Source organism: Bombus huntii, chromosome 7 (assembly GCF_024542735.1).
Source record: "Bombus huntii isolate Logan2020A chromosome 7, iyBomHunt1.1, whole genome shotgun sequence".
In the NCBI taxonomy this organism is placed as follows: domain Eukaryota; kingdom Metazoa; phylum Arthropoda; class Insecta; order Hymenoptera; family Apidae; genus Bombus; species Bombus huntii.
In genome coordinates this window covers 13,793,721-13,816,053 of record NC_066244.1, presented here as the reverse complement: position 1 = coordinate 13,816,053, position 22,333 = coordinate 13,793,721, and the positions used below count along the sequence as shown (strand labels likewise).

The window sequence follows — 22,333 nt, the reverse complement described above, 5'->3', positions numbered from 1 at the left end:
AACTGGACAGAGACTCCGAGGATAGGCCAATAATCAACCCGAGTTCCGCGCATAGTCTCACTCGGTCGACATCCGTCGGCCAAGTCTCGCATAATCTAACCTTGTATCACTTGCACATAATTGTACATAAAACTGCAAGAATAAAAGTTCTTGCCACACTACTAAATTACCTCAACGCAGAAGAAAAGAAAAATCCTTAAAAGACCATCTCAACGCGAAGAATAAAAAGGGAAAACCCTGACCCAGTGGAACGCAACAAGCCCAAAGCCCAAACAGAAACGTAAACCATAATAAAGAAATAGACGCGCGAAAAGATTCTCGCTGGCTCATAGCAGAGATTCGAGGTGCTCCTGGCCGGTCGCGCCAGGGGGTAGCGCGATGAAGCTGAAAACGGCGACGAACGTGGCGTGCCCGTCGTCGTCGTCGTCGTCGTCGTCGGTTTGCTCTGCGGCGCTGTCCGAAAAATCAAAAATAGCCGGTGTGCCAGTCAGTGCGGCGATGTCGACGGCGAACGACGTTTCGACGGTACGGTTCGGCCGGTGGTGGTGGTGCTGGCGGAGACGAAGGAGGAATACTACCTACGGGCCAACGACGATGCCGACGGGATACGCGAAGACGATCGTCCTTCTCGGTGTTTTCGCGGTGTTATGCGCCCTCCTAGGCACCGTGGACGCCGTCGCGAGGACGAAACCGGACGAGCCTCGGTCCAAGGGTAGCCACAAGGACGCCGAGCCTGTCATCGAGGAAGTTAATGCCAAACAGCTCGAGCGACTCCTCAACGAGAAGGACTTTGTTGCCGTGTATTGGTGTAAGTGTTCCTCTCATCCTGGGACTGTGGATGTTTTCGTTTTGATTGGTATTCTTTTCTAATAAGAAATTTCGTGCCAATTTCATTCTAATTTGGTTCCAATTTAGTTTGAATTGCCATTTTCCAACGACAGAAGTTTCGTGGAGCGACTTGGATTCTCTGCTTTGGCAAGAGGGTGGAGCAAGACGATGACGATGATTGCTGTCCCTCCTTCGTTCTAGCGATGTTTTCTTAGTTTCTGGAATCGTAAAATAATTGATTCTGAGGATTTGTCTTGTAGATGCTTGTTGAGGTTTTACGGAACTTTTAGTAGTTCTGACTTCGATAATTGGAGGGTGTTTGTTGGAGTTTTGAAAAGATGTAGTTCTGAATACTAGGTCGATGGTTAATTTCTTGTATTTAGGTCCTGTCTTTTAGCTCCGGTATTTTAGGCTGATATTTAGGTTCTATAGTTACGGTTCTCTATTTGTGATTCATACATTTGTGGGTGTAAACATTTGTGAGAAATCTTATTCTATATTTTACGATTATGTAGAATGTTGCGTTGTTAAAGAGACGTTTAAAGTATTTCAAACACAATATAGACTAGAATATATTTCACTATGAACACGTGTTACCTCATACACGCCATCAATAATTCATGAACAGTCTCAACAGAATTAATGAGAATAAAATACTACTTCAAACTTAACCCTCAAGTATCTTATCGTGCTATAACACCCTCCACTCTTTATTACTTTAGTCACAAGCAGGCTAAACTGATCAGCTTCGTCATTTAGTTCCTAAACTATAGTCATTTAATCTCTTTTAATTAAGATAGAATATAGATGAAATATCACCAGATTAATTAACATTGAAAAGATTTAAGCAATTCTACTGGCTATATAATCCTCGAAGATCATAGTTGCCAGTGAACAATATTTTCAACGATGTTCCATTCATTTTCAAAAACTATTTAAAGAAGAATGACGGATTACAGACTTTGAAAATTGGAAGATTTCGACGTTCCAGACTTTTGGAAAGGCATTAGGTTTGTCGATTGCGAAAGTGAACTCAGGAAGTACAGAAGCAATGCGACGTCCGCCGACACGTGGCAGCTACTCAATCTTACATAACCCGTTTATAGCCTCAGCCCTTTTGCTTCTGGTACAGCCAGCAAATTCTTCGGGGTACCTCGTGCTGTATGCTCCATCCCCCTTTCTCTTCCCTTCTCTATTTCACTCTCCATTTTCACTCTTGCATTCCTCTCGGTTCAGCGACTCTAAGGCGAAGCTGGCTCTCGATCCTCCTCCATCGCCTTCCAACTTTTTCGCTCCTCTAAAAGAAATCTGGGTTGGAATCGAAATTCTTCGAGAAAAGATTATACTAAATTAAGAAACTACGTGCTTAACGTAGATATTTTATTCTCAGAAATTGGGTTAGAAATGTCCGAGATATTTAACGTGACAGTGAGATCACGTGACACACAAATAATTGCTCTATAGTGATAATAATATTTCGAAATTCAATGAACACAATTTGGAATCAACTTCTACGAATTTTCAACTGTCTTTGTTATCAATTAGACAGTAAATCAATCAATCAATAGAAATTTCCTTTACTTTCGTAGATTATTATTTGAAGACATCTATAACATATGAAAATTCTAAACTGACTTCTTCTATCAATTATTACATTTAAATGCCAGATACTTGACCAACAGCGTATTTTTGAAGATTGATGGAATTTATCAGACCATCGCACGAATATTTGTAAAATTTTCTTGGCTGCAAGACGCCTGTTCCACCCTTCCACGTTCTTCGTCCTCTTCATCTTCTTCTTATTCTTGTTCTTCTTCTTCATCTTCGAATTACATAATCCGTGGCGGTGCCGTAGTGGGTGTCGATGAAAGCCAGAACTGCAACACGCGATTCGTCATTGAGATCGTTTTGCGTGCAAAAGACGACAAGTGAGACGTCAATACGTGCACGGTTTAATGTACCAAGGCGGGGACGCGCGTTCACGCGTTATAAATAAATCTCTCGGCAGGAGATTGACGCCTCTGTTTCTCGTTGAAATCGTTGGTCTCGACCATCTTCTTTACCTTTTGTCCTCGACGAATCTCCAGAATGAACGATCATGCCATTCCTGACGATCATGCCATTCCTGACGATCCAACCCGTTGCTGAATCCATTTTGCTGCCTCCATTACAGCAACGCTAATAATCCGCAAAATTGTTTCTTACGTTATTTTTACCGATAAAAAGTAGAAAATTGAGGAACGTTATTGCACAAATAAATTTAGAAATATTTATACTCTTGTTTGTTTCTTTCCGAATGAAAAGTCTTCGTTTCAAGTTTTCGACTTCATCGTGCGAGTGCGTTGGGGTTGTTGATAGATCATAGTATTCGACATAATCAAAATCAATATTTAAAGAATCAGTTTGTCGTAATAAGTAATTTGCAAAGTAATATTAACGTTTCGTTTAATATTATTTTTACGTAAAATTCTTCGCAAGGGGTTAACAATGGATGAAATAGATTTTCGAAGAAGACGATTGTACATAAATTCAGTGGTTTCCTTTCAAGGAGATTTTTCATAAGTTCGATGATAGATAGATTTTCAAGAAAATAAATAGATAAATTCGATGTTTTCTTTTGGTCTCGAATTTCAATTTAGGAGAACGACGTTGATGGAGTGTACAATTATATATAGGAGGTAATATACACGTTATTCACGCGGATTGCATTCGCATGACAATTAACAAGTATTAAATTCTCTCCCTTTGCCAAGTGGAGTCGACTCAGTAGGACAAGCCGTCTCGAGGTAAACGCGAATCTTCGCAAGCGTCTGCGTCTGCAATTGAAATAATGTGACTTTAATAATAATTCTCTATCAAACTGTACGTTATTGTTTTTCCATCATTCGCCGTTTCGTGATTACGTCATTCTTTGTTATTTTTAACAAAACAAATGTCAAAACAACGGAAGAATTTTTGCTGTGAATCAGAAAATTATTCCCGCGGTCGAAATATATAGGTTGACGAAAATGTATAAGACAATAAAACAGGAAAGAATTTTCTAATATTTTTCTATCTAGAAATATATATATATATTTTATTTATAAATCGTCAAGGCTCTAAAAATAATAAAATCGTAAGAGGATCTTGAAGAATTACGACTTATAATAGTAGAAAAACGAATTATAATTCTCGCATGTTTTGACATCAGAAGGTTATCTTATGTATATTCAAAAATTCTTACCGTAGTAAAATGATTATTCGATAGGACACAATTTTTATGTCGTAACTTTGATCTGTTCTTTTGCGAATTTTTTGCCAATTATTTTCTAACTCTGTGAAAATCCGTAAAAGTGTAAATTTACAAATACCCTTACTATTTTGTTATCTCAGAATCTTAACTCTATATATATATTTCTAAATTTAAAGTATCGGAAAATTCTTCTCATCCTATGATTTCATAGATCTTCGTTACATCCTCTGCTATGCAAATAATTTTGACTTCACACGCTGACTTATTTATCTGTGAGGATAAAATGTACCCAACAGGCGCCGAACGAATTGTTGATCCTACAAAATTTTTGGATACAGCATGTAAATATAGAAGCTGGGAACAGAAGCTGGCACAATAGAACGTTTATCAGAACATGAACAAACAAAATCGTTTGCACTTTCTATATAACACGAAACGCAAGGTAAAACGTTTACATAAAATTTCCAATGCGGCATCCAGTGGATCTTTTCACGTGGATGAAACTGATGTAACGATTAGACGATGAACGTATCGATTTTGACACTTGGTTCGAGGACAACCGCAGAATCTTTCATTGATACTCCGTCCACAGTACGAGAACGTAAATTTAGACGCTTGCAAGGTGGCTCGGTGCAATGGAAGTTTAACGAATGCATTAATCACAGAATCATTTAAAATCGTAGTTAAACGCGTAAATATAGAAGCCAGGGTTACCTCGGTACAATACGCGAAGCCTGTATCGAAGCATTGAAACGTAGGATATAAACAGAGTATATGAAAATAGCTGGCACATTGCGTGGATGACCATAAAGTTTTATGACGTTTTAAAGAGAATACTATACTCCTATGTATATTATGATAATTCTGAAAACAGAAAAATATTTGATAGAGTTTCTTTATGATGTTTCAAAGAAACTATTACATTCATATAGGTGTGCACATGTCAAAATAAATTTGAAAACAGGAAGAACTTTATAGCAAATATGATAAGGTACATGATGACATAATGTGTGATTAATTAACTGAAAAATGGAAAGATAGAAATAACAATCTATTAACCATCGCTTGTTAGACAGTTATGGCACGAAAGCGGAAGTGAATGGTAAATGGATTAACCTTGTACGAGAAATTGAATGAAAGATAGTGTTACGGCTGAGGCGAAAGCCGATGGGAGTTTATGAAATTGGTCTGGCTGTGATTTTGTTGCTCCAATGCAAGAGATACGCCGGCCACTGACTCACAGTGTCGTGACGCACACAAATGTGAACGGGTGGCGATCGCGACATATCAAGATGTGTTGCCAGCCGTTCGTTTAATTCAATCGATAGAACTCGCGTACATCGTGCTCATAATTCAACGACGAGACGATGAAAATCGTCGGGTCAAGGAGCTTTTTCACGTATGTAATTGCAAGACAATTCGTTGTAACATGGAGTATGACAATTTAATTAACATTGACAGACGAGATATTTAAAGAAGATGCGTAAACGTTGAGTTTAAGTTTAGAGAATTATTCATCTCTCTGAAGGAATCGAGTAATTAGAAATGATTAATCAGTCAAATTATAAGTCAAAGCTCTCATTATAAATTCAGGACAAGTGTTCTTTGCTCCATAAGCTTAATCTGTCCGCTATAAACGGAACTTTGAGGAACAAATTGTAATTTCTTATAAAAAGAAAACTAAATTTTCTAAAATATCATATATTTCTTAAAAAATAAATCCAACAAATTAGGAACTAAAATGTAGTTAATACACCGGTAACACTGGTTCTATGACGTGGTGTAACAGCTATGCAAGATCGACGTTCTAAAGAAACTCCCAGTTCTACGATTAATTTTAGTAATTTACCTCGAATCATCTTGCTTTATTTTTTATCGCTATTTTCACATTCAAGATCGAGAAGCTCAGACGAAGAACATTAGAAGAAAAGAGACAAAGATTGAAAGGCGCTGGCTGGTAAAATGGTAAAGTGGAGCATGACGAAGTGGCACATATAAAGATAAACTGTCACCTGGTCTAACAAGGGTTAAAGCCTTTCGAAGGCAGGAGGTCACTGGTTATCCTCCTCTTCGCCTCTTGACAACCTGTTCTTAGTGTATACTCGTGTGTCACGTCTCTCACGTATGTCGCGTTCTTCTCGAGACTCTCCCCTGAATCACGTTTTCATAATACCTCCTGACGTAATAGCTAACACGCTAAAAGACGAACAAAATAACCAACAGCAACGATTCACGTCGAAATATCTCGGACGATTGCTATCGCTCTTTGCCAACAGCGAATGATCATGCGAAATCAGATAAAACAGCAGTTTTTAATTGTAGAACTGCGATAAAGTATACAATTTAACGGATAAGATTTATCAACTCTTTTGCTAGGAAAGATATATATAAAGTGTCCCATGCAATTAGGACGAGCTATATCTGTAAAATATTCGAAATGACAGAAAATTTTGATAAGTGAAAAAGCATTTCACTTTGAAGAATATCATAACAATTGTATTAACCCCTTTGCTTTATCAAGTTCGACCAAATCGCAACTATGAGAAACGCAGCAAGACATACCCCAGCCAGAAAGCAAATTCCACCAATTAAGTAGAAAAAGAAGCACAACCGAAAGAATCCAAGCCTAAACCCGATTATTTCTCTTCCATCTGAAAAACGGGGCTTCTTTGGCTTTTTCCTCGACTATCTTCGACGTCGTTTTCATGACGTAACGGAGTTACTCTGAAAATACACCGGCGCGAAGTCGAGGAGGAACGTTTCGTTGCGGCTCATCCTCGCCTCTGTTAGCCTCCTGTAAAAATAGTCTCTCGAACATCACAAAATCTCTCCCGCACTCTCCCTCTTCTTTTTTCTTTCTTTTTTCTTTATTTTTCTCGTGACGTGGACGCGTAATTATTTATTCGGTGAACTTTTATAGAAAACTCCATTGGCCGGGGTTCTGGTCGATCGGTAGGGAAGGAAGAGCGACACCTCTCCCGAAGCTTACCGTAGCAAGGCCGGCGCTCCGGTAGCCGCCACTTTTAGCACACGTTCGAGTTATTTTAGCGCTTGCCGCCAAGCCTATCACTATCGTCTCGACTGAAAACATACCGTCCTCGACCACCCCACAACCAAGATCGTCCTCGAGTCAACAGTGTTGAGATCGTGCAACTGGAACCACCTCCAGGTAGACGAAAATCTTAATTGGTTCGAGGGATAACATGGTTAGGATGGGGGATAAGGGGCGAGACTTTTTTAACAGAGTCGCCGTGAAGACCCGGACGACGAGCTCGAGATGCGGGCCTATTTCCAGCCGCCGTGTTCTCGCGGCTTCTTTGCCACGTGCACGCCGCTTTTTCTTCTGATTATTTCGTTAAATTTGACAAGATAAAGAAGAAAGGGAGAGCGAGAGATCGTATTTCGAAATTTTTCGATAGAAAACTGAATTTTCTGTTTCCGTTTTTCGAGTTTTGCTTCGACAGAGTTGATTTGGGTTACAGGTCCACTGTGCATTTTTATACATTTGTAGGAGATTGAAATGTTGCGATGATGCAAAAATGCGTAAAAATACACAAAATATCTCAAGTATTGTAGAATGCTCGTTGTTGCATGTAACAGGTAAAACAGATCGCTGATTAGAATTTACTTCTCTAAAATAGAAGCACGTAAAAATATCGATTCGCATAAACATTCACAGTGTAATTATAGTTGTCTATTTATAGTTGTTTTTTTGCACAGTCTATTAAGTCGGTATTCTATTCGTTGCTCGTGTCAAACATAATTACGTTTCATAAAATCATGAGGTTTACGTGCCACTCTTGCATACTAAACTTTCTTTCTACTCCGTTGCAAAACGATACTTCTGATTTATTCTTGTACAAGGTATCATTATTTCCTATCCTTTCTGCGCAGATTTCGTCCGGACCTTTTATATTACGTTTACTTTTTGGTGTTTAATGTAGTAAAATTGTTTAGGTTCTTTGGTAGAGGTTGTTACGAGTTCTTTGATGAAGTACTCTATGGTAGAGTGATGTTAACAAATAAGCGTCATATAACCTAATAATAATAATCTAATAAAGAAGTTATTTCGCGTAAGATGAAAACATCGTATTAAAAACACGCGATTTTTACCAACGGATGTATCTAACAAGCGAAAAGGGTTTCGAGGCGAGTAGAAACGATTATGAAAGATCAGACGCGTGTCAGAAGACAAGTGCACTGGAAGAGATATTTCCAGCCGCACTGCCTCGTTTCGAGCTTCCTGAAAGACGAGCTCTTTCCGCCCCGTCAATTAAGGAGAAGATTCCTTGTCCAATCATGTCGATCGTTTCTGTCGCGTCATTAACACGGAACAATTACCCTTTGATCCTCCTCCGAAACTCTTCGACAAGGTACCATTTTATAAATAAACGTTAGAACCACGTAAATCGTGATTTATGTGCAAATGGTATGAAATCTCGCGATTCATCGATGATTTAGTAGGAATCCATCGAATGAAGGAGGAAAGGTCGGACTAGAAACAGGTAACATTGGCTTAGAAACACTGTTCGCTGAAGAAAATGGCTTTGCTATAGCTTTCGTTCCACTAATAAACTGTTCTGTTTTCTCAGCCGCGTGCAACCGATTCGACTGTCGTCTCGAATTTCACTCTCATTAACCTCGAGATTGCACGAGGAATCTGGAAATTTTCGCTCGTGGTAACGTTCTGTTAGTTTAATGGATTTACGATTAAGAGAAACGTGAGAATTGTAACTCCGCGCGATTTACGGCCGCTGAGGCTAGGTCATCGTTTTCAAGGCCGAATATCGCGCAAAGATCGCTAGGAAGGAACGTGGAGCATCTTTCGAAGATTCGACTAGGATCTAAAATTGTTTTACATGACGGTGCTTCGATGATCTTCCTCTTCCGCGTCATTTGGCAGCGCGAGACGGTTGAAGTAATATTTTCACCTGTACGACTATTCTCTCTTTCGTGAAAATAGGAAATAAAGTGGCAGGAATTTACTAGAATATTGTATTCAAGGAACATATTTAATCAAGATGTAGATATTATCGTGTAACATTTTTTTAATCCCGCGGTGGACGAAGAAAGAAGTGACCGGAAAATTGATCCTCTCGCTAAAGAGAAGAAAACAAAAATGTGTAATCTAAGTTAGTTAAAAATTTCGACACTTTTTATTTGGAGAAACGATACAAAATATCATTGTGTAGAATTTTTATAATTCTTTGGCGAATAAGAAATACAATAGCTGACCTAATTGACAAATAATCTGAGCAATCTAGCTAAACATCTAAAGTTGAAAAAGTGACAGATCTAAAGGTAAAAAATCAATCATCCCCCAAAGGAAAGGACATTTAATCGACATACGTATAGATAATTGAAGATAGCCAATGGGCTTTTTACCCCTAAGAAATAAATAAAACAGCAGGGAAGAGAATTATAAGTTAGATTTTGATCATCCGAAGGTATCGAATAGTTGGCCACCTGTTCTGCGGGTTAATTTAATTATCGCGCTGCCAGGAAAAAGTGAGAATGAGAAAATTGCTAATTCAATGATAAGCACCACTGATCCTTTGCCAACTATTCGCGTTGCTTGGATATATATATATATATACTTGCGATACTATAGGTTGTTTATTCAGGAGTATAGATAGTCGGTGGTATGTTTGCTTGAGCATGTCGTCGCTACTTTAATCATAGACTTACCGCACAGTTACGTTTTCCCTGTAATAGCTTTATAGTCTACTCCCGAAGAACGACCGCGTTCTCCTCCGCGTTGTTGCCTTGAAACCTCATTTAAAAATAATTCCACTCAATCATTTTGTCCAAAACTATTCATCTCGAATCATCGTCCCGATCTGTGAGAGGTTCGGCGTGGTAAAAGTAGAATTGGAAAAGATGTACACCATAATCGAATATCTTAAGGGATACTTAAACGGATGGAAAAATGAAAAGAAACGTGTAATTTAAGGGATTCTTAAATTAAAGGAAGGATAGAAAGGAAAACGTAACCTGGATACTTCAAGACACGCTTGGAGGCTTCGAAATGAAAAGGAAGAGGAAATATTTCGCTATATAGAGAACTATGAAATTTATGGTCTTGATGAAAATGTTGCTTTGTAACAGGTAATTCCATGTTTATCCGGCTCGTTTATGATTCTCCGAGATTATTTAATGTCTAGGAGTACAAGTCGGTAATAAAACGATCGCAGACATGCAAAAGATTCATTCGAAACCACATGCTACGAAGGAAAACAGACAGAAATTGGTAAAAAAAACAGACAGAAATGTGCCAAACTCGACTATAAAATATGGCGAGACAGCCGTAAAAAGAATTGTCGGGTAACATTGTTCCTTTGCGCTGGTTAGGGACCATATTGCTTGTACAGGTCACTGCACCTGGTTATTATAGAACTTGACCACGAAATTTTCCATTGATTCATACTCCAGTTTTTTACAATCTTTTTTTATTTGCAGTTCCACTAAAATCGTACAACAATTAAAAAATCCAGAAAGGTATTAAGAGCACACTTTCATTTATAGAATTTAGTTTTTAAATACTAGTTACAAATAAATTTCTGTTTTCTTTCTCCTGATATATATATATATATATTAAAGCCCTGACTTCGTAAAATTTCACAAAGAATGTAAAAATGATAGAGTATTTTAAAATTCTCGTCTTATTCTACTTCAGAGTTCACAACAAGATCTGTTTCTATATAAATCAAAGTCCCTTAATTTAATAATAAAATTTTTTTATGCGCACTTATGCTTCTTCGTAGATTATTTGTTCACTAAGTAAAATAGATAAAATATCAACTATAGAGGCATTTAGCCTAACTCTTTCAAAACATTCACAACTCGACCTTGCTCCAATTCAAATACAACGAAGACAGTTCCCCAATTAGAATCTCGATCCATTCTCGATTTTATCTCAGCGAGAAAAAAAAATTAAACGAATGATTTCACACGCGTGAACCGCGGTATCGAAGGAAAATAATCGCAGCACGTGCTGGAACAGCCCCAATGGTGGATACTCGAGGATCACGCATGGGTTTAACTGTTCTGCGGCGCAAACTCGAAGCACCCACGCGATGTCCCAAATCGTTGGTTCATCAAAAGCTCACCAATACCAACACAATCGCGACCCACGCGTCTACGCGAGACAAGAAATACGGCCGATTGAGTAGCTATCTTTAGAACCGGACTGGGACCCTGAAGATATGCTTCGAATGCTTCTTCCGGTATAAATAAAACCATCGACTGTACGTTTCTTTCCCCTTTGCTCGACTAAAGATCATTATCGAAAGGATCGTTAAATTTTCTATATACGTTTCTCCGTATCAACTGTTCCCTTTAGTATTTTTACATATTTCTTCTTTTAAAAAATGGTTATGTATGTAATTTATAATTTTATACAATAAAGTATCATATAGATACTTCCAATTCATTTCTACATTACATTGAAAATTATTTCATTCTTCTGTAAATCACGTTGCTCGTTTTTGAAAATTTCCCAAAGGCTTTTAGTTATTTATTATCTCTTAAATTTCAATATTCTATAATTTTACAATTTCGAGTTATCAGACTTCTATAATTTCATCTTCTATTATTTTCCAAAGTTCCATTTTTCTCCACTCTGAATTTTCTATTTATTTCTTACCCATTTTTTTAATTTTAATTCATTTAACATCATTCGTCAATTTGGAATTTTCTGTAATTTCTGTAATTTCATCTCGTAATTTTTAACGATTCATCTAACATGTTGATCCTTAACTTTTCCCACCATCTACCACAAAACTAAAAGGATCACCATCGCGTTTCATAAAGTATCTACTAAACTCCAGAAATAAAAGCCATGAAAACCTGCTTTGAAACAGTACAAAACACACGTTAACTTAAAATTAACCTAATCTCCAGTTTAAAAGCTGGTTTAGAGGCACTCGTACGAATCGCAGCGGTTGTTCATCGTAATCAATCTCGCCTAATCGTTGAGAACAACACATCTGGCCGAAGCACGTCGATCTACATACAGTTACTCGCTAAAAAATTCAAACACCCGTAGTAATCTTTTATGAATATACATGTTATACATTTTATACAAAACATTGCGGAATCCTAGCATGATAAAGTCCGATTATCACGATTATAGCGACAAAGGTTGAAACAAATGTAAAAACATACATAGAGGCTACGAGATATTTAGTACAAATATAATCACAGAGTAGTACATATATATCACAGAGATCAGAAAAATAATTAAAACAGTCAATTATTCATTGTATTGGTAAACCACAATGTTTAACGAACCATTCAAACTGTATATTAATTTTTTGTTAACTATATGTAGTCAATAAATATCTTGTAGCTTCTATATACGGTTTCAAACGTTTCCAATATTATCAAGACGGTCGTATTTCATTACTAGACAGAGAGATATTTATGCAAAATCATATTTTTATGAATATATTTTTAAAAATTGAGCCGAAGTAGAGAATCGTTTTACTCGCTAAAAATTACAACCAGTACTATACTTTCGATGTTTCACATATTGTTTTATATTCTGAGCATTCTTGCGCCATCAGATTTTTCACAAATGTATAAAAATCCACAGCCTATTCGTTACGGTGCAAATTTCAAATTATTGTATATATACAACACATACGATATATATATATATATAATTTTTCTATAACAAGTGTCCACGTACTTTCGTACTCGATCAAAACCACGTATGTGTGCCCTGAAAATACTTGTACATATCAGCATTACAACACTCGATCTTTATTCGAATGGAAATTTCTCCGATATAATCGCGTCTGGTCCACGTGCCACGTTCTTCGACGTTTCAAGGTGGCGAAATCGCGGAGACACTTAAGCGAGCGCGCGCGCGCGCGCTTCTTCGCACGCAAGAAAAGATAACCCCTGCTACAACGAGAAACAGAGACGACTAGATCGAACGGCGGCCAGTGCCTAGTTTACGAGCCACTAAAAATACAAGAACGAGCGGCCTCGCCGTCCATCGCGACGTTTTACTTTACATTTCGTCTGTGGACGTCTTTTCGCGAGCACTTCTCGCCTTGGGGTGTAAATGGGAAGAAAATTGATAGGTGAAACGTGAGAAGGAAATCTGAAGCAAAAAACAGGATGAGTGTCGTATGGAGGCGACAAAAGTATGGTAGAAAATTGAGAGTCAGAAAGTGGCAAAGAATTACTAGAAAATTAGGCTGAACAGAAATTGCATTTGCGGAAATAATCAAAACTTACATTATAGAAATCCGATAATTTAGAATTTCGAGAACCCACGGAGGATTGGAAGTTGAAGAATTACGAAGAATTAGAATTGGGAAGAGAATAGACAACTGAGAATTAAACAAAAAATTTCCAAAAGTGCTGAATAATGCGATAAAAAAGAGATTAGATAATATCTGGTATATGGAATTTTATACGAGTGTTGTTGTAGAAAATCTAGAAGCGTGCCCAATTATAAAATCTTTACGATATCACGTCTTTCCAATTACAGCAAATAATTGTGTTCAATAAATAATTGAAATAATTAAATATTAATCTATGATTGTTTCTCTTTGTCGTAGAAGAAATTAGATAGAGGATAATGTGCTAGAATTTCCAGGGCAGTAGTATCTATGATTCATGATGAGCGAACCGCGATCATCGATACGGTGAGCGTGAAATCGAATTCTAGCATATCGCTTATTTTTCGTTCTCGATTCGACGATCCATTTAGGAGTGGAACAAGTGGGTGGACACGATAGGAAATAAAAATAGAATTGTTTTGTGTCGCTCTATTTATATTTGTTTGCAAGTCTCTGTTTCACCGGGAAAATCAGTTCGAGATAGCTTTCGTATTCGATGAATCTGAGAGGATTATCGTAACTCTGCATTATAATCCAAACAAACGATTTATCCAAAGGCAAAACTTAATTCACTATAACCATTATTGACCTCTTCTTTCGCATTCACGATTATTTAATTAATACAAAAATCACGTAAGAGTTTAATACGACGAGTTAATCTTTAAAAGTTTCAGATTGCATGTAAAAGTTCTAAGCAATTCAATTTATTTCTATTCAACGTTTATTTCAACAAATTTAATACGCTGACTAACCAGCAAGAAATTCTCTAATGTAACCATCGTCGTAACTATTACCGCACAATTTCTCCCAACTTTCCACCAATGCACAAGCAAAGCGAATGGAATAGGTCCAATTTAATTGGCACATGTACTTCAACGTCTCGGCTGCTCTTTCTCTCTCTCTCTCTCTCTCTCTCTATCTATCTATCTATCTATCTATCTATCTATCTATCTCTCTCTCAGACTGCATTCTGCCAGTCTTGCACGCGGAGGTGTCTGCAAGCAGCCTTTAAATCTGCTCATCTCAACGACATGGGTCTAACGTCCCAACGAGAAGGAAACATAAAAGGACAAAAGTAAATAAAACAAACGAAAATAAATAGAAGCAGACAAACGAGGGTGAATCGACCGAGAAAGACAAAGGTAACTTTGTTTCTTCCGTTGCTTTAGATAAGCCCTGCTAGCCACCGCAAAAATAGAATCGAACACGGGAACGCAGTAGCGTATTCAAGCTGCGTGAGAAGAAGCAGTCAGAGCAAAGAAAGAGAAAGAATGAAGAAGAGAGTCGAATCCACCTCTCACAGCCTTTGTGGCTCTATTCTGAGGACGTGATCGCCAAAAATGGCGACGTCCACCTGTTCGTTCGCTTCCTTCTTTCATGTTCCCTTCCTTTTTCGCGATCCTTTTTGTCTGGACGAGTTTAAATCGAGATCTTGATCTCCTTAAGCGTCAAGATCGGTGAGAATGGATGGAGAAATCATGCGATGGGATACCTTGGTGTCCATATCCAATGATTGTAACCCAACACTCGCGTAAGTTGGTCGCTGCGACGACGAGCAGAACGAATCAGAGCCGGCCAAGAACGCTTGGAACTGGCAAGCCAATGCACGGCGATAAGCATAAAACTCGTGCGCGAAGGATTAATTTTCCTTCTTCTGTAATACAAGGCCACTATCCAAGGATTCGTACTGTCCACAGGGAAATGATCGTTAACCTCCCGAACACCTGCCTCCTACCAACTCACTTCTGACGCCATTCGAACATTGTCGAGACGATTTTTTGGTGAAATTATTTCGACTGTCGATGTTGCTTCGAGGAGAGTAAAATGGTACACGTTTTACCAGGCTAATTTCTTTGCAGGTGGTGAATCGGACGACTTCAATGCTATTTGAAATGTTTAAATGTATCTTATTATACTATGAAAGAAGATCATAAATATTCAATCTTTGCAAATTGGAAATTTAACCATTCGGGTGACCTCTGAACTTTCTAATAAAGGTTTCGATGACCCTTCATTTATAGGAAGATACGATACAGGCGTTTTTAAATAAATATATGTATATGATAAAAAGTACATTGTTCAAAGTAAATATTGAACCTTCGAGCCATCTTCAAATTGCAAGTCTAATGTCCCAACTTTCCATTCAACGACCCATATCTTAATTGTTTATCTCCCGGAAAAAAGATTCTTCGTGTGAAAATAAATATTAAGTTTTACGATAAACGAAGGATCTTGGAGCGAAGCCTTCGAAATACCAGTCGAATTAAGAATAAGTAGATACAATTGTCTTTCAGATGCGAGAAGTTGCTTAACATGCGACAAGGTGCTGGCCGAGCTGGAGAAGATTGACGACGACACCGACCACTTCGGAGTAGACTTCGTCAAGATCAACGATAAACGACTGGCCAAGCAGTATGGCATCAAAAACTTCCCCGCCCTCACATATTTCCGCGAGAGAGAACCGATCATCTATGAAGGTTAGATATTTAATCAACAATTTATACGTTTTCCACATAAAATATTAAATTATTTAAGAAAAACTGAAAGAAAATAAAAAACGGAAGCTCCTTTTACAAGATGTTCACGCGTACGACGAACAAAAGCGGATAGTAATGATTCCTAATGGCTGAAAGTTCGCCAAACTTTTATTGGAATCCGGCCGCGATCTCGGTAACCTTGCCAGGTATGAGAAACAAGGTTCGAGACTCGCCGCAGTATAGTACTTGACCCAGAATCCGCAGAACAATCGTCGGGGTTCTCGAATTTTCGCGATTTAAACATTCTGTCTGGTTCCAGTAGAACAAACCCGCTATAGTCAGACGTCAACGTCCTATTTTACTGCCTGCTCTTTCTTCGCTTTAAATTTAGATTTCTACTAATTCTAACCCATAATTCTTTATTGTTATTATAATAATATCCCAATAAATACAAAGAATCACTAATATAATGCTACTTCCAAAAGAATTCATATGAAAAGTACTACAAAAATATAAAGAAAAGCAGAAAGAGCTCGTTCCATTATATTTATCCTCTTGCTCTTTTAATCTAAATTTCTACCAGTTCTAGACAACTATTCCTCATGCTATAATATTAAAGTATACTAAATACTATAATAATCTCTTCAGTGCAATATTTATAATACTAAAATACCATATATAATGCTATATACATACAATTCTATGCAAACTATATTTCCACATTTTCACAATCACACCTCTGCAATAATATCAGAATTCTGTAACAATAAACTAGAAATAGGAACCAAGAAATAACGATCGCAGTTGCATTAAGTTCGCAATGAATCAGATTTTCGCGAAGTCGAGTAGTGAAACGTTGCACTGGTCAGACCACCTTCGTGATCTGGCACTAATCCCACGCGTTGGTATTTGGTGAGGTTAGCCTTTGTAGAACAGCGACGGCCGTGTGCTCGACTTTTGTTCGACATAACCACCCCAACACGATGCGAAAACCGCTGATGTCGGTCTGCGGAGATCGCCGGCTGGGAACGCGATTCCGGTTGGCCGGTGACACGAGAACAGCCGGCTAAGAGAAATTAATAGGATACATCAAGGAATGCGCGTGTTACGTAACCAACCCGATTACAACGTCGGAGCGTACTGTGACTCGCGGTTTCATTGAGCCGCTCGCTATCTCGAAATCGGTTCGAACGTCATTACAAATTGGTCAGTTGCGTCGAAATTTGTCGCAGGATATGATTCTCTTCTGGAGACATTGCTGAGGATTCGGATCGAATAGAACCGAGAAATCAGTTCCAACGACACGATCATAATTGTATCAGGAAATTTTGTCGCACAGGATGACTCTGAAAATATTATTAGGGGATGATACGAACGTTATATCTTTGATGTAAAATTGATTTTTCAAGGAGACAGGGCTTGTGGGGTCTTATGATAATTGTTATGGTCATTAAGGAGTTTAGTTAGCGGGGATGATGTTGATGATTTTTATTAGAAACTTTCAGTAAAATTTTCTAAGACTTTTGTATATTTCTTGTAATGTCGTGTGTTATGAGTTATACATTGTGTAATGCATATATTATACATTCAATGAGTTGTTGTTATAATTGCATATGTACGCTGTAATCTATAAGTCTTCAAACACTCGGTACATTTAGGATGGAAATAAATAGCTGTTGTTCTACTGTGTTATAGTAGATAGGCCGAACTGTAACTTTCTATAATTACTTGCATCGAGTTTATTACGAAAATGACGCGTTCAAGTTTAAAACATTTCATTCTGTGCAGTATAATATACTTTATTTTATGTAATTTTTTCTTCTATGGAATAATATTATGTTCTTTACTGGGCGATATTCTTTATTCTATAACAGCATCGATACTCGTTGATACATTTGTATAATACGTTTGATTAGCCAACACATTTTTCACACGCATCATCATACATTCTTACGAATCACTACAAACACAAATGTAAGAAAGTAACAAAATTTCCATCGACCAGAAATAATACGAATAAGTCTAGAAAAGACGATATCCATCCGAGGTCAGGAGAGAACTTAAAAATCGAGCAACTATCTGCTTGAAACTCAATATTCTGCGACTACACGAAACATCCGATCGATGAAAAAGACCGAAACTAAATTATTCGACGAAGAACGATATTCGTCAGAAGCGAGAATTAAGCGGGTCACATTAATGAAATCGGAGGAAGAAGCTCGGAAATTGAACGCGGTTGGACAAGAAACGCGAAAGCAGACCAAAGGACAGGTGCGATCATCAATCGTGCTACATTGTGATCAACAAAACCCGCATTTGGCAACGCAACCTTGTAGATTTATTAAGTAAATGCGCGAGATATAACTCGGCCGTCCTCTTCGAAATAAAACAAGATTGGGGAAAAAAGAGGACCTCGATAGAATTAGTTTTCACCCGGAACCGTTTCGGCTTGATTTTACCTTCGATGATGTAACGACAAGTTGCATCTATTTCCATTGTGGCTAGTGCAACAGATACTATTTTCGACGTTACCAGATGGTAAATAAAAGCGACAGGAAGTCACGATCGAAGATACATGTTATGAACCGATTTATTCTACGCGTAGAAGCCGCGTAGAATTGGTACAGTGTCAATTGATTTATGCAACGAACGTCTTAAGTAACTCTTTTGTTTTGCGAATGAAATGTATAGCTGTGGAACTGATTTTGCAATAAATCAATCATGTTATTTAAACCTGTCCTTTTGAAATATTATCGCGTAGAATTCTATTTACGATTCGAAACTATCCGAGATGGAAAAGTAATTTTCTAGATATAATTGTAAGAGCTTTTTATTTAGAGTCTCTAAGGATGCGAAACCTCTACAGAGATGAACTTTTTGCACCAGAGACTCCTCCATTTAGAATTTTAATAATTGAAAGTGATAAAAGAGAATTTTTCTGTATTAGAGATTTCATTCTGCTATTTGAATCTTTGACCAAAAAAAAGCAATTTGGAAACGATAAAAGAAATAATTTTTCTATGTTAGAGATCTTAGTAAGTGAAGAGTACTGACGACTAAAAATGAATGGAATCAAAAATAAATTTTCTCTCTTAAAAGTATACATTCTATGTAGATCATTGACGATTGCAGAGAATACAAAATAAATTTTCTACATTATAAGTTTACACAAATTTCATTCGTCATTCGTTTCGCTTTTTCAGGTGACTTGATGGACGAAGAAAATGTGTTAGATTTCTTAACGAGCCTAGAAGCGATGGATCTACCCGATCGTATCGAGGAAGTGAACGCAATGATTTTAGAGAAGATCGTCGAGGAAACGGACTTCGTGGCAGTCCTATTCTGTGAGTTCTCTTTCCCTCGTAACTCCAACATGTTCTTCTGTCAAAAAAATCATCTCTCTCTCTCTCTCTCTCTTTCTGTCTCCCTTGAAAGCAAGTTTACATATATTTCCCTTTCATCAGGAAGAATGTAGAGGAATCATAAAATCATCTCGAAGGTAAAACGAATCAAATATATTTTTTCAGTCTGCATAAACACACTCTTCTGTACAAAAATAATAAAAATACCACCGGAAATATTTTGATTTCAGCCATGTAAATAATTCATTATCGAATTACGTGCTCAAATATATATGTAAATATGTGTATATCGATATAAACAACTCGTGTACATAATATGCAATATTTTTTCTTATTATTATTTTATTGTCTGACTAATACGTCTGTGCAGACGCTCTGTCAGTGTATGATTACGATTAACAGAGCTTTCATCAGTGTCCAAGCAGCTGAGAAGCTCGGTCGCATTAACATGTCTCGTCTCAAGCCGATTTCTTTGGTTTTATTTTCACTGATATTAACGAGGAGCGAGATTTTTTTTTCAATGCAATGACACCGTTTCGTGATATCGAAATATCATTACAGCGTTACTTTGTAGATACGTTTTTTACCTCATCACGATGTTACGGACCACCGTACATTTCCTTTCCCGCCTTAACGCTCTCTTTAGCTTTTAATACGAAGAAAAATTTTTTACATATCGTATAACAAATCTTTCTTCGAAGTGTTGTAAAAAAACTATACAAATTCCTCTCTATATAAATATTTTTACGTTTTCTTGGAACGTTGTACAAATGCGCGATAAAAATGTTTTTTCGCCCATAAGAGCGCTATGAATGTTCTTCTTTTGTTTTTTCTTTTTTTTTTTTTAACAAAGAAAAATATTTCACGTATCGCATAATCATTCCGTTCCCTCGAAACATTGTGGAAACGAGCGATCAAAATTGTTATTTGTCCAGAAGAACTTCGTAGCTGTTCTCTGTTTATTTCATCGAAAAATTTCCACGTACCGAGTAATCGTTTTGTTTTCTCAAAATTCTGCAGAACATCGCCATTAAAATTTTCCTTCGAGAGAGCATTGTGTGAACGTTCCACTTTTATTGCATTGCGAAGAAAAATATCTTACGTGTCGAATAACAATCTCTTTGTCCCTCGAAACATTGAAAAAATGTACAATTACGATCTTTTATTCGTTCAAAGAAGCATTATGAATACCTGTATATCGTGAACAAAATTTTTCTTCGTTGGAAAGAGCGCAGCGAAAGTTCTCCTTTTATACTACCGACTACCATCGATCCTTTGTCAGTATTCGTCTTTTTCCTATTCGTCTGTAAAACTTTGTCCGTTGTGGTATAATTAACGCATCGCAAAGATGGATGAATTAATTGAATTTCAAATGCAAGAAGCGTAGATGGGTCGCAAAAGAAAACTAACTTTGTACTTTTATGCTTCGATGAGGGTTTCCGGCAATTCGTTCCACTTTGCGATCCGATCACTTACAACATACTTGTAAATAATACATATATGTGAAACGTTCTTGTGTGTGTTGATATCGATAGGTCCGGATACGCAACGATGTGCTGGCGCCGGTTCTAGTAAGTACACATTTCAATGAAATCACTGCTATGAATGTCGCTCAGCTTTCTTTTCGAATGCTTGTACACACACCGTGATGAATCAATTAAAACGTTTGAGAAGAAAAGAAATATCTTCTTTGATTCTTAATGATTGACGATTTAACGTCAATTCTTTTGAAATGAAGTTTCAAACATTTGTATAAATATCAATACTTTTCATCGATGGATGATGGTATAATGATTTAATACAGTATAATACAGAATATTGTGCTCTATTTATCTGAGATTATTCTTTTCACTGTAGGTAAGTGTAACAACAACGAAATTCTTTTTCCTTGGCTCTTAAGGGTCAAAATTTGTATGTAATAAATATAATAATAAAGCGTATTCTGTATCATGAAGTAAACACTTTGTATTCTTCTTAAACGTATTGGTTCGTCACTAACGCTTGACTATATGTTCCCATATACGTTTTCATTCCTCCGATAAACATGCTTAACCAACTTTCAAGTAACACCGAAGAACGACTGCATTACTTTCAGCGGTTATTCGTCTATCTATTCACTTTAATAAGAAGAATTGAAAGCCTAGAGGGAAAATGGTGACAAAGAAGCACGAGTAAAGACGATAACGTGGTGAAGAATGTAGATATATTTCTTAAATTGGAAAAGCTATACTTCCTAGATTAAAAATCAAATGAAATATATGTTCAGTTTACTAATTTGTGCACTTAAAGATGGTCACGATTTGGATGTTAGGATGTGTATCATTTTGCATCCCTCCTGCCCCTTTAGAATAGAAGGAATGCGTATGATGACTAAGAGAAATCTTGTATACTAATTCCCCCACAAAATCCTTGCGTTATGAAAAAGTACTTGACATAGAATAATTTTTATTCTTAAGAATTACAAAATATTCCTATAAATTATCGTTTGACTTTTTTCAAGTTTCTATTAAATTCGAAAGAAGGAAATGTAAGAGGAAACCTGATTTAACCCGATTTGACCCAGAAACTACCCGACTTTATCTTCCATATGTAATAGCCGAAAGAACCACGAAACCTGAATAACATTGTCCTTTATTTCAAATGGGACAGACAAGCCTGACTGCAAAAAGTGTCTCAAGGCCCTTCAAGAGCTGGAGAATATCGACGACGAGGCCGATCAGTTGGGGATCGGTTTCGTGAAGATCGCGGACGAACAGCTCGCCGACGAGTATAATTTAGGTCCTCTTCCGGTTCTGGTCTACTACAGGCACCAGATTCCTATAATTTACGAGCGTAAGCATTGACGATTTTAAAAGAAGCAAAAGTAAATTAAAAATATTTGTGAAACGTTTGAATTTCTAAACAATTGAAAAAACGTATTTTAATAATTTTCTTACCTTGAACAACACGATACTGAAATTATCAAAATAATTTGCGTATCTGAATCTCTAGACCAAGTTAGATTTAAGTTGGAAGATACTTTTTAATTACATTTTCTTGTATAATACAGTGAATATATTAATATAACTTTACTAATAT

General features: G+C 37.1%; 1 protein-coding gene and 1 long non-coding RNA gene across 5 annotated transcripts in view; one reads left to right on the top strand and one right to left on the bottom strand.

Moving 5' to 3' along the window:
* Positions 1-225: 225 nt before the first annotated feature.
* The window catches only part of LOC126867664 (uncharacterized), a 44,924-nt gene continuing 22,816 nt past the window's right edge, over positions 226-22,333 (top strand). For 3 of the 4 annotated variants that reach the window (XM_050622452.1, XM_050622451.1, XM_050622449.1), the window contains exons 1-5: positions 226-808; positions 15,711-15,893; positions 19,097-19,237; positions 20,791-20,826; positions 21,905-22,087. In XM_050622452.1, the coding sequence (XP_050478409.1) occupies positions 379-808; positions 15,711-15,893; positions 19,097-19,237; positions 20,791-20,826; positions 21,905-22,087 (973 nt within the window). In that variant the 5' untranslated portion in view covers positions 226-378. The remainder of the gene's footprint in view (positions 809-15,710; positions 15,894-19,096; positions 19,238-20,790; positions 20,827-21,904; positions 22,088-22,333) is intronic. The other variant, XM_050622450.1, reaches the window with a different exon arrangement.
* On the bottom strand, positions 1,388-2,885 carry LOC126867676 (uncharacterized). The gene is made up of 2 exons (XR_007690374.1): positions 2,505-2,885; positions 1,388-2,125 (listed from the first exon to the last, which is right to left on the bottom strand). It is a non-coding gene; the product is annotated as an uncharacterized LOC126867676 (long non-coding RNA).